This window comes from Schistocerca gregaria, chromosome 3, assembly GCF_023897955.1.
Source record: "Schistocerca gregaria isolate iqSchGreg1 chromosome 3, iqSchGreg1.2, whole genome shotgun sequence".
In the NCBI taxonomy this organism is placed as follows: Eukaryota; Metazoa; Arthropoda; class Insecta; order Orthoptera; family Acrididae; genus Schistocerca; species Schistocerca gregaria.
In genome coordinates this window covers 226,974,845-226,988,307 of record NC_064922.1, presented here as the reverse complement: position 1 = coordinate 226,988,307, position 13,463 = coordinate 226,974,845, and the positions used below count along the sequence as shown (strand labels likewise).

The 13,463-nt window shown below is 38.4% G+C and overlaps 1 protein-coding gene across 2 annotated transcripts in view; it reads right to left on the bottom strand.

The window, feature by feature from the left end:
- The window catches only part of LOC126354303 (sperm flagellar protein 1-like), a 153,801-nt gene extending 142,118 nt beyond the window's left edge, over positions 1-11,683 (bottom strand). Inside the window, exon 1 of one of the 2 annotated variants that reach the window (XM_050003858.1) lies at positions 11,471-11,683. In XM_050003858.1, the coding sequence (XP_049859815.1) occupies positions 11,471-11,570 (100 nt within the window). In that variant the 5' untranslated portion in view covers positions 11,571-11,683. Of the gene's footprint in view, positions 1-1,493; positions 1,540-11,470 lie in introns of those variants that run through there. The other variant, XM_050003859.1, reaches the window with a different exon arrangement.
- Between the last annotated feature and the right edge of the window lie 1,780 nt (positions 11,684-13,463).

Below are 13,463 nucleotides of genomic sequence, written 5' to 3'. Positions count from 1 at the left end.
TGTGCATTTGTGCCATGTGTCAGGGAAACTGTCTTTTCCAGGTCACCACCTATGTCTTATGCCCCATTCCTGCCCAACCTGTTTCCGACCCCTACCCACCCATCACCACATGGTCATCTTTTGTGAAATCCGCAACTAAAGACCTTAAGTCCTCCATCATTTAACAAAGCCCTGAATTTACTTTGAATATACTCGTGACCTTGTATGCTACCCTAATTTTTTTTGTAACTGAGGCCTACATATTGCCCAAGACTACTACCTAGCAGCACCACATTTTTTCTTCCCAACTCATTGTATACTCCTAGGTTTCCTGACATTGGTTGAAATGTATTGTACATTTCCTGTTGCTGGTCCTACCCAAGGCTCTTCTTCACTGAACTCTGTCAGTAGTAAATACCTGTTTTTGGCGTTGATAATAAAACTATCAGATCACATTCTCTTTCTTCCTGCCCACTGCCAGTTCTTAACCACTGTCCTTCCCTTCATCTCTCTTGATCCTGATCAATTCCTACTTGCTTCCTTTTCTGTTCTTCAGACAAAATGTTCCTACTGCATACTCTGCATTTCCAGGAGTGAGCCTCTTTTGTTTTCCCAGTGTTCTCCCCACTGCATCTCCCCCCCCCCCCCCCCCCCCATCCCCCACCCCCTCCCACCTCCGTGAGAATATTTTCTACAAGACTGGCAACAAATCACCCTACTCACTATTCTATAACAGCTCCTGTATTTCTCACTCATGATTGAATTTCATAGAAGAATTAAGTTCAAATTTGTCAAGGACGTGAGATTGGCTGTAAGTACACACACACACATACACACGATGATAAATTGTTTTGTGTTGTTGCCGCTGCTTACGTTCTGATTTAGAGGTACAGTGGCGGAAGAATTAATTAATAATTGCTTTGGTTTTGGAGAACCACGTTATAAAGAATGTTTAGATACGTTTTTAAACGTTAGCAACTCAGAAATTGTATGCCTACATCACGTCTGTCTAAGCAGTAACAAATACGAACTGTGTTGATAAAAATGAATTAAAACGTTTAATTACTCTTTTCTGGGAAGAACAGACAGAATACTGGAACTAACTGCTGTTTTGTTTTAACGAAATTTAAATTATTAAGAAAACTTAGCAGATATTTTAATGTTTATGTAACACAAAATTTCGGCCTACGTCGCAAGTATTGAGATTTCTATTAAACGAAATGCTTTTAAGAAAAAGTATTATTGAAAACGCTAAATATTCCTTTTTCGTAACAAGAACGGACACTACAGCAAGTATACAAAACAAGAGCTCCTACTTCTTAATGCACTCCTGCACCCACACAACATTTAAGTCACTGCAGATAAACTGAAAGTAGATCAATAAATAGTACGTAATTTTGAAGCGAATTAGTCGTTCCATTGAAGTATTTGGTAATTATAACAATAATTCATTGGTTGCAATATACCCACTTGTAACTTTACAAACAGACGCAAATACTATATTAATAAAATACCTCGTGTGTCATGCACGGAAAATACGACTGTCTTCATAACGTTTCTGTTATCAGTTTGATTTTTATATTCTTGATTTCTTTAGGTCTAATGAGTCAAGCTACATTTTATAAACATAAAAATATTGAGTCAAGTGAGACCATTGTAAACAAGTAGGCGTGTCTATTCTTATTAGATTATTGCTTCTATTCCGTAGCAGATTATTTTGGATGTTTGTGATACAGAGACTAGAAACAAGACAGTGAGCTAATGCAAATAGTGCAAGCTGTTTAGTGGATAAAGCTTACACTTATGTCTCTACTGACATAATACAGTATTTTTATTGTGCTGTTTTGGTTTGTGTTTGTTCTGTTTCTTATAATCTGGAAAGATTTCTTTGGATGAATAAAAGAAATAAACTCTGTTGCCATCTGCGGCATCGTAAGTTTTTACATTTTACATACGTAACATTTCCAACCACATTATTTGCGAAGTGTAGTTTTCATGAAAGATCGCATTATATTAAGCGATTAATTAGATGATAATTGGCTCACATTATAATTAACAGACAGCACGTTTGTACTTCGCATTCATTTATTATTTTAAATCATTCGTGATTTTTTGTTCCGCTTGTTGTTAAGTACCATTAGGTACCGGAAATCCATTTTAAGTTATAGACACTTCATCAATAACACACAGTTATAATAGTAGTCGTGTCTGTAAACGTTTACATTAATACCTGAAACTTAAAGTCTTTGCATTATACGTTGGAAATTACTCATTTTCTAGTTCTCGTTCTAGGAGTAACATATCTGCGACGATGTGTATCGTTTTGCTCCGGTTGGGCAGAGCATCTTGCTGATCAGGGGTGGAGCTTAAGTGGGGTGGGCGGGGACTATTTGTCCGGATCTTCGCAGGTTTTAAGCTCATGTCCAGACGAGTGTAACCCCTATGTTTTGCGTGGTAGAGTAACGCGTACGTGGAGAACTTGTTTGCGCAGCAATCGCCGACATAGTGTAACTGAGGCGGAATAAGGGGAACCAGCCCGCATTCGGTAAGGCAGATGGAAAACCGCCTAAAAACCATCCACAGACTGGCCGGTGCACCGGGCCTCCACACAAATCCGCCGGGCGGATTCGTGCCGGGGACCAAGCGCTCCTTCCCACCCGGAAAGCCGTGCATTAGACCGCACGGCCAATCGGGCGGGGTTTGAGCTATACTGGCTGGGGCTACAACTTTGCACCCGCCGTTTTTTCCCAAAGTTGGAGGCTTAATTGTCAACATCTTACAAAAAAATTCCGTTTCCACGTATTGCCCATTGCTGGTCACTACCTTCTGTCATCTTTCGAGCAGCATACGAATCCCGAGGCTGAAGACCTGGGCATCTTTCGAGAAGATATATGCATCGATCCAATTTTGCAATTGTTCATATGACAGGAAGCCCTGGGCGTCGAGGTCGTGTGCCATTGAACTAAGAAGTTGGTAGTCAAAGAGAACAATATCTGGAGAGGACAGCGGATGGGGTAGTACTTCCCATTTCAAGGTTTCCAGGTATATTTTGGCGGGTTTTGCGACATGGGGTCAAACACTTTCATGCTGCAAAATCACCTTTTCATGTCTACCGCTGTACTGTGGAGTTTGTCTTTCAGTGCTCGACTCAAACACATCAATTATTTTCGATAACGATCTCCTGTGATTGTTTTGGTCGGTTGCTGTAACACTGAAAGCTTTCCCCCTTTCACAACCATGCCGGGCTTCAACGTTAAAATCACCGTTCTTGAAGCATCGAAACCATTTTCTGCAAAGTTCTGCCACTATTAGGGTGTCTCATCATAGTTCTTACCCAGCCTCAGCCCCAGATTTCTTCACATAAAAGGTGAAAATTAAAACCTTCCGCAGATGACGAGAATCGGGCTCGTTAGTTGACATATTCAGCCGAGAATAACTTTAAGATGCAATCAAAAATCGACTGATATTTTGATGGCGTTATGTTCCCAAATGCCCAAGCTTACTGTATGACACTTATAACCTATGACTTTCACCACTACTTTCCACTAATGCTCTCTACTGCAAAATGACGGAAGCAAAGTTGTAGACATAATATCGAATTTTGTTGTAGATTAGTATTTAAAAAATCGAATAATGCAACGTTTTCACAGGGAGAAAGTATCTTACTTTCAAGCCCTTCAACACGTTCGACTTCATGACGAGTTATTGTGGATAAGATCCACGGAACATGCAAAAACTGAACAAACTTATGCTGTTCCGCTTATATATACTGCGCTGTCACCTGCACATTTTTATTAGAAACCTGAACGTAGAAATATAGGCATTTTCAAAACATTTACTAACATCAGATCACGAACTACCGTTCTGTAATGCATTACTGCGAAAAGCGGGCGAGAGGTAGAGGGAGCTGGAAGGACACCCGACCTTATTAGGTCAAAATAATGGGGAGCTGCTTTAAAATGAAATGGCTCTAAGCACTATGGGACTTAACATCTGAGGTCATAAGTCCCCTAGACTTAGAACTACTTAAACCTAACTAACCTAAGAACAACACACACATCCATGCCCGAGGCAGGATTCGAACCTGCGACTGTAGCATCAGCGCGGTTCCGGACTAAAGCGCCTAGAACCGCTCGGCCACAACGGCCGGCAGCTGCTTTACAAAACAAGCGAACTGACTAGCAGCCTCTCAACTTTTTTTTTAAGTCAAAGTGCTGTATAACATTTGTCACTGTGCTAAGGCTCCTACTGCATAAAAAGTTGCGACGTCACTTGCGTTCATTTTATAATCAAGCAATAGTAATAAGAACTGCTTGAACATAAAAGATAGCAGCACCTACCTCATCTCCTCGTCCCCGGGTTCCGCAAAATAAAGAAAAATCATGATCTTCGTAAACTGAACTCGCATTCTGTTTTATCACCCAAACGCCGTTGTTCTCTTTGCAAACGGAAATGCCACTTGGCTCTGTGTCGTAAAAGTTTCCAGTAACGATGTAACTTCAGTTCACCATATTTTTTTCTCGTGGTACCAGCCAATGTCAAATACTACTAAAAATGTTAGTGTATAAGGTACTAGCGTGATCTGACGTTTCCTTCCTTCCGACTAATAACGCGTACAAAATATACAGGGTGTTTCAAGAACATATTGGTTTTAAGGCATTGTAGCATTTGTTACGTTAAACTTACAATTGTAAATAATACACCAAATGGAATAGAATCTTAAAACAGTTTTGTTTGTATACTTGTGCGCAATGGTATGTGTATGGAATGACAAAGAGTGACTGAAAAATGTGTTGAACGAGTGCGACTCTTTCACGATTAGCTCCAAGAAGTATTCCCCCCACCCCCCACCCCGAAATGTTTATGGGCCTTTCTTTTTTTGTGAATCAACTGTAACTGATGTTTCTTATTTCGATGTGCTACAGCTATGCCCCGTGCCTCAATGGGCAGAAGCTGAACAGTCATCTTTATTTGCGAACAAGATGGTGCGTCGCCTTATAGGCATATCTCAGTACGCGACTGGTTAAACGACGTTGTAACCGACCGGTGGATTGCGCGCAAGGGTCCGGTTGACACAGCATTTTATGCATGACCTCCACGTTCACACACAATCTGACGCGATCATGTTTATGTGCCTCCGATACCAGCTAATCTGTCCGACTAGAAATTATGTCAATTCAACGCACCTCTCAACCTGACCCTCACGGATTTCTTTCAAATTGGTGCATTCAATGACCGAGATAAGAGACGGAAAAATACCAATTTTCAGATGTGTGTTACAACTGTGAAGTAAGTTACAGGTCTGGAAAGTTTGGAATTTGTGTTAATTTACATGCGTATGTCACAACATTAATGACTGTAAATCTGGTTCTAATTCAGTTACAGCAATGAAAATGGTACCATTGTAAACCTATCGAGATGACCTATACACTGATATGCCACATGGCAGATTTCTGAGAATTTTCATACTAAAGGTCATGGACCTTGACCTTTGACCTTGAACATCTCAAAACACTGCACATTCAGTTTTTTTTAAAAAAATGTATTTAATTACTCAAGTATGTTACTATAAATATGGTAAATATCAAGATGGCACACCAAAGGCATCATGCACAAAAAATTATTTTGTCAACTTAAGCACACCATCAACATGCAGTAAGCTGCTATGTATCCAAATTTTTTTCTGTAACACCTGCCAATAGCAGTTGCTTTTATTCAGACCAATTCTTTAATATTTCTAGCTGTGAACAGCCAATCAGAGAGACTTATTTCAACCAATCAACATTAGCCTATTTTAGTGAACAGCCAATCAGAGAGACTCTTATTTCAACTAGTCACCATTAGTCCACTGATCTCTATATATTATGCAAATTTGGTTTTGTATGTTTTATGGCTGTAGCTTGTTTAACAAAGTGCAGTGTAAATATGTTGTAAAGTAATAGTTAGTAAAAATTGGATTTCTGGTCAAAATTGTATTGTTGCAATCCGTTTAGGGAAGAAGGTCATGCAAGAGTGCAGAAGAATTTAAGGAATGTTAAGGAGTGGATGATAAACAAATATCGTAATGTATTTTTGGGTGGAAAAATTTGCAGTAAATGTAGAAAAAAATAATCACAAAACCCAACAATCACTGCAGATGCTGCCTCAGTTGTGCCAGGTACTTACAGAGAAGATTTAAGTGAAGATGAAGTAGCATCAGATCTGGCACTCTATGCTTTAAACAGTAGTCTTCAGTGTTTAGGTGAATCTTCTGTGAACAAAAAGAGGCTTCAGAGTGAGAAAAAGTAACCAAAGCAAAAACTGAAAGAACAGCCTCTTTGTTGGGGCGTACTTATGTGGCACAACCGGCCAAGAAGAGAGTAAAAATGGAGAAAGTGAAATTATCACCCAGCTGAAAGATAAGTTTCACAATTCAGACCGTATGTGCGACAAAACGCAAATTCTAACTGTACTTCCAAAGAGTTGGAGTATTAGGGAAACTATGAAAGAATTTTCTGCTACAGATTACATGGTATGGAGAGCAAAACAGTTAGTAGCAGAACATGGTATATTAGTGACACCAAATCCAAAGCCAGGTAAGACATTATGTGAGAAAACTGTTCAGTGTGTGCGTAATTTTTTCTGTGATCATGACGTGACCCATATGATGCCAGGAAGAAAAGACTGTGTGTCTGAAAGAAAATGGAATTACAGTACATGAACAAAAGCAGCTAGTGTTGCACAACCTTAAGGAACTCTATGCATATTGCAAAGAGAAATAGCTAGATATAAATATTGGAGTCTCCAAATTTTGTGAGTTGCGGCCAAAGCACTGTGTTCTTGCCAATGCCAGTGGAACCCATGCTGTTTGTGTGTGTGTGTGTGTGTGTGTGTGTGTGTGTGTGTGTGTGCGTGTGCACTACCAGAATGTTTCTTAGGTTCATGTCTCTATTGTCCAGGCGTGACAAGACTAACTGACTATCTGTATGGTCTGTTTAGTAAGAACTGCATTGACAAAATTGTATATAAGTGTTGGTTAAATACAGGCAGGGTTGTTCTAGAGGCTGTAACAAAGTCAACAGATGACTTCATTGAGGTGTTTGCATCAAGGTTACAACAAACAACTCTTACCGCACTCATTTATCTCCCAGCAGCAGTCACGTTTCTGTAAGATCACTAAAGAAGGTCTCAGAGTAAATGAGTTTCTTGTTATTTGTGGCCTGGCAGAAAATTACTCCTTCACCATTCAGGATGAGGTACAAGGATTCCACTGGAATAATTCACAGGCTACAATTCACCCATTTGTTGCTTATTACAGAGGCTCAAGCACTAATGAAATACATCATACGAAGAAATATCTGACTGCCTTCAGCATAATACAGTGTGTGTTTATTCTTTCCAGACAAATTTAATCGATTTCTTAAAATGTCAGTTTTCAAATCCAAAGCACATTTATTACTTTTCGAAAAAAAATGGTTCAAATGGCTCTGAGCACTATGGGACTTAACATCTATGGTCATCAGTCCCCCTAGAACTTAGAACTACTTAAACCTAACTAACCTAAGGACAAAACACCCAGCCATCACGAGGCAGAGAAAATCCCTGACCCCGATGGGAATCGAACCCGGGCGCGGGAAGCGAGAACGCTACCGCACGACCACGAGATGCGGGCATATTACTTTTCGGATGGATGTGCTGCTCAATACAAAAACAGAAATAGCTTTATGAATCTGTCCTACCATCAAGAAGATTTCGATGTTACAGCAGAATGGCATTTTTTGCTACAGCGCATGGTAAAGAACCTTATGTTGGGGTAGCAGGGACTGTAAAGAGATTAGCAAGACTTGCCAGCCTCAAACGACCTTACGAAAATCATATTTTGACATCACGACAGTTGTCTGAGTTGTGCATGGAAAATATTCCTTCATGTCTCTTCCATGATACATCGGTATCCCATCATGATGAAGATACGGCCAAACCGAAACAACGTTTCAAAAATACAAGGACGATTCCAGGTACCCATAAGCTTCATTGTGTAATACCTGTTTACAAAGGTTTAGTAAAGACAAAGACATATTCTGTTTCTTTAGTGAGTAGAGAAGAGTCAGTGATTGCTATGGTGAATGAAATGCTATTAACAAATATACATGGATTTGCTGCCTGTATGTATGACAGCCGTTGGTGGGTTGCATAAGCATTACAAACATGTGAAGAAACAGATGAAGTAAAGGTCAACTTCTCCGTCATTTGTGTTTCCTGCCAAACCAGAATCTTGTGTCATCAGAAAAAGTGACATTACCACAAGAGTAGATCCGGTGACACCAACTGGAAGGACATACAATCCTGTGACACCAACTGGAAACACATACAATCTCCCTGCATCAGATCTGGCGAACATTAACAATTTAGCTGGAGAATTGTGAGGAGAGATCTAATAACTTTTCATTGCCTTTTCATTACAACTGTCATTTAAATAATGTAATGTAATGTAAATAATTCATAATGCCACTATAATAATGAAAACCATATTTTTGTACAATATTACTTACGGATTGTACTTTCTCATAATTTGCGTTTCATACATGCGTGTTACCTTCTTCGTTTCGGTAGTGTATTGATGCTGACAAAATATTTTTTTTTGCATGATGCCTTTGGTGTGCCATCTTGATATTTACCATACTTATGTTAACATACTGGAGCAATTAAATATATTTTTTTCAAAAAAATTGAAGATGGGGTGTTTTGAGATATTCAAGGTCCATGACCTTTAGTATGAAAATTCTCAGAAACTTTCCATGTAGCATATCAATGTAAAGGTCTATTCGTTAGCTCTCCATTGGCACCAGTTTCATTGCCGTAACTGTATTAGAACCAGAATTACAGTCATTTATCTCTTATCTGGATCATTGAATGCACCAAATTTGAACGAAATCTGAGATGTTACTTTACTGAGTTGAATTGACATGGAATGACCCTACTGAAACAGTTCCTCCTGACACATTGATCAAGGTTTCGGAATACCTCGCCTATCGACTCGATGTGTCATCAGTGTTCACACTGAATAATTGTAAGAAAAACTTTGTGTTTCTCTTTCATTTGGTGTAAATAAAACTGTAAGGTGAATGTAAAATGTGATACAAAGCCTTAAAACCAGTATACTCATTTTGAAACACCCTATAGTCTCTCAGTTAAGTACATCTAAGGTAGTAATGACTTTATTATGAAGTGGTTGCGTAAATATTTTTCATGATTAATATATTAATTTTGTAAGAAACTGTTCTTCGTTTACTCAACCTCTTTCCCTTTCACGAAACTAATATACGTGCCCCCACACAATATGGAGTTTTTAATATAGTTTTAGTCTGTGGCTAGACAACATGTAAGTTGCTCTATGTCTGGTCTCACACTGCTGCAAAAAGCACTTACACTCAAAAAGTTGTGCGTTTTCTTAGTGAAAAAGAAAGTTTCTCATAAATCTGTGCTTCAGTGGATATTAGATTTAGCTTCTCACATAAAGATTTGCTGTGGTCTTCCTTTTTAGTTCCTATCATTACTCAGATGATCTTCTACTGTAGTTCTTTGTAGCTTAGTTTTTTTGAACTCTCAAAAAATTACACCACACCTCTAGACTGAAACAATAATGCATAATGTACAATTTTTTTACATATAAATCAGTGATATTATATGACAAACGGGAGCATTCACTCGACTAAGCATGCTTTCCACGTGATTACTGCATATGCCTACGGTACAAATACACCAAAGAATTTAACACACTTTGCAGTTTTTTGTTCATACAGTGTATTTCACTATATAACTTACACATTGTGTAGATTGTTTTGTTGTGAAATGAACATTTCTGTTCTTCAAAATTAAATTTCATATTTTATTTTTTGACTCATCTCTAACCCCCCAAGTTTCCATTGAGTATGGCGAAATAACGCTTCGTCTGTTTTACAGAAAACTGTCATTGTTGAGCTGCCTGTGTAGAAGACAGTATCAGACTGGTACACCAATGATGCAATAAAAAAATAGTAGTAGTCGTAATACTTGAACCTTGTAGAACGCATAATTGTGGAGAGGCGGAGGGGTTATCTTTTTCAGTCATAGATGAATTTCTTGCCGCTATTTTGGACAAGTACTGCTTGTTTTCTGCTCGCTAAATATGGTGACAACAAGTTAGAGATATTCATTGAAAACGGTAACTCGTCAATTTGTGGAGAGCACATCATGATTTACAGTGTTGAAAGCATTGGTGTGGCCACAAAAGATCCTGTCACCAAGAGGCTATTATCAAGATATTTGCTAATTTTTGTGGCGATCTTTTCATTTATTGCATGGGTTGTGTTACAGCCTTTCCTAAAACACTGATTGCGTAAGGTAATGCTGTGGGATAGATTATAATTTGTCGACTGGTCATTACACTACTTATGACAGGCTCAAAATCTTTTGGTTCGTATTTTTCATTTGAAATTAATCTGTTATTTGCAGTACACTTTGCTAGTTTAACTACTTTGTCAAATTTTATTTTATGTGATTATATATTTAAGAAATTCGGGGTTTAGATCAATTTTTACCTCCAAATCCAATTTACCCTTCTTAACGCTAAATACTGTAGTTCGTTTTAATACCCATGGTTAACTTTTAGGAGCCAATATTGTTATTAAATGGAAGCATTCATTCAATATGCTCATGAATTCAATAAAAAGTTGTTGTAGTTGTTATTTGTTAAAGTGTGTTTTTGTCACTGACCACAGTGTGACGCTGAGTATTTTAATAAATAACTCCACATTTTCTTGGCTTATGCCGCTACATCTTCTGTTATGCTGGGTGAATATAATTTTGATAATGATACAAAAAGTGCTGCATGATGTAATACTCCTAAACCCAGATTAATTTTTTATTTCACGATATAATTATGAGTACTTACAATATTATCAATACATGTCGAAGCTGTTGGTCTGATACAGTGGTCAAAATCTGTATTTAACCAATTTATGGTTACCACGTTCCTCAAATGTGAAGCAAATTTGTCTTTCGAGTACGAAATGTTGAAACTTTCATGATTCCTCCCCATATATCCTGACGGTGCTCTTTGGTCACAAATATGTTGCGCATTGTGGGACATGCGCCATGGTCTAAAAGCGATAGGCCATACTCAGCTATTTGTCTTAGTCAAGCACTAAGATTTTCCGTGAACGTTATTAATGAGATGTAAGTAATAGGTATACTTTGTAACAGATTTGCGAGATCCGAAACAGCTTGAGGTGAAGTATAAATTGTACAATCACTTGGCTACTAATAAATTGAAGTATTTGCTACAGATGTATTTGATTTGGAACTGTTCAATGTTGTGCAGCAGCAACGTTTCCACCATTTGTTTAAAAGAGAAAATTACAAACTTACGATTATTTGTATCAGTCTGTAGAAACGCTCTGGCGTGAATTGCATAAGTTTATATCAAATCAAAGGAACAAGAAGGTAATCCATATTTGCTGAATAAAGTAATTACCACCATCCGCGAAGTCTCTGGCTATGTTTCTCTTCGGTCTAGAAAGTGGTATCTGATCAATCCACATATAAATTTCCTCCAGTTTATCGGCGCCCTCCATCCTTCAGTGGAACTCCGACCTTCATCAGCATGTGTAGGCTGCTATGTATATAAAAAGAAAAGCTGTTACAGAACATTGTCCACACTCGCTGTTTCTTTCCAGAGATACAGTAACGAATAAATAAACTGCGATCGATGGGAAAGATGTTCATACTAAGAGTCATTCTATCATCTCACGAAAACCGACTCAATTACGTTACGAAGCAAGAACTTCCACATTAGGCTCACTGGATATCTATCCGCCAAATACACTAAATTCTCTATTATGTTGCTTTTTGTTCTTATTGGATTAAATAATATTTTTCCTTTGTTTTATTTTGTAAGAATACTGTAACATTTGCCCACAATCAAGCAGTATCTTATCATATTAACTGACTGATACTTGATCCAGTAAGCCTCCGTTTCTTTAAAGAAGGAAACTCTCATAAAGAAAACGGCAGATTACTTTACAAATGAGTTAATGTTGTTGAGCATGTAAGCGAGAAAAGGTTCAGAAAACGTTTGACATTGTGTTTAAAGTTTGTTGGAAGCCGCTAAGTGGCTTCATTACCAAATAATGGATGAGTTTAGTCCGGCCAGTTTGCGCTCCCTTTTGAGCAAAAGCAAGTTTTCCACTTATCTCAATGTTTAAGGCGCCTACCCCAATCAACAAAGATCAAAAAGAGCTATTGGGGCGGAGAAATCTGGAAGGAAAAATCATGTACTCGCAAATTTTTGTACAGTGTTAGGGCGAGTGTTATGAAAAACGTACTAAAAATCGTGAACGGTGGGCTGTGAGCTTGGGACTGCGAGGGGGTGATGAGGTCATTTTTTTTATGTTTTACTTGTATAATCTTAAAACCGCGGCATATATCGGAAATGTTTCCCAGTACAAAAAAAGCATATTAAATTTCCCATAAAAAAAGATTGTACAAAATTAAAGTACGTTAAATTTCCAACAAAAAATGGCTTTTGTATTTTCTCCCTTGGACTAATAATTTCCGCGTTGCTGGGGATGGAAAAACCAACGATTATTAAAAATAATGTTTTAATGTGGTAAAATTGATGTTTATTGTTAAATGAAGTGGGTTACGAACAAACAGTAGATATGCGTACCACATCTAAGAGCTATAGAAACGTATTAAGATAGGTCGTGTTCTGGGGGTGTAATACGGTGGATGGGCGGGGGTGGAAGATAGAAGCGTGAGAGAAGGTAGGTCACCAGACTGGAGTCATGCACTTCCTTCACTTCCTTCCTTCACAGGTCTGCAAAATGAAGAGCGAGCAGGCAACTCCCCATTCTCTTTACCGTACTTCGTCACAACAAGCAACTACAGGGTATTTCACAAAGTTATACCGAACCTTCCGCAGCTCGCATTGAGAATCACTGGCGACGCAGTGTGTAGACTCTCCTGGGAGGGGGGGGGGGGGGGGAGGTGATGTTTATTTTCCATAAATCGTGTTAACACTACATTGAATACTGATATAAGTTGCTAATAATGCAAACACAAAAAAATTATATGGGGCAGATTCCATGTACATCTCTGTACGCTGTTCTACACTGCTACAGGGGAAATTGACTCTTAGTCATCCTGTAAGGGAGATATAATGTTCTTCTGGGAAAGAGAATTTACCCCACCATGAGTGCTGCTCGCTTTTCAGTTAACAGACAGATTATATCTCCCCAGCATTTCGTGTCCTGTTCTCTCATGTAAGTAGACAAAATAACTTCACCGAGATTATCTTTATACGGCAGGTTTATTTTCAGTTTATTTACTTACTTACAGTTGTCAAGTGAGCCTTCATGTAAAATACGTTCCTATAAACAATGCCTGAGAAGCGTTTAATTTGTAAGTGTGATGTTGTCAGTGACGTAAGTAGTGATGGCGGGAAAAAATTGCTGCTGTCTGACGTT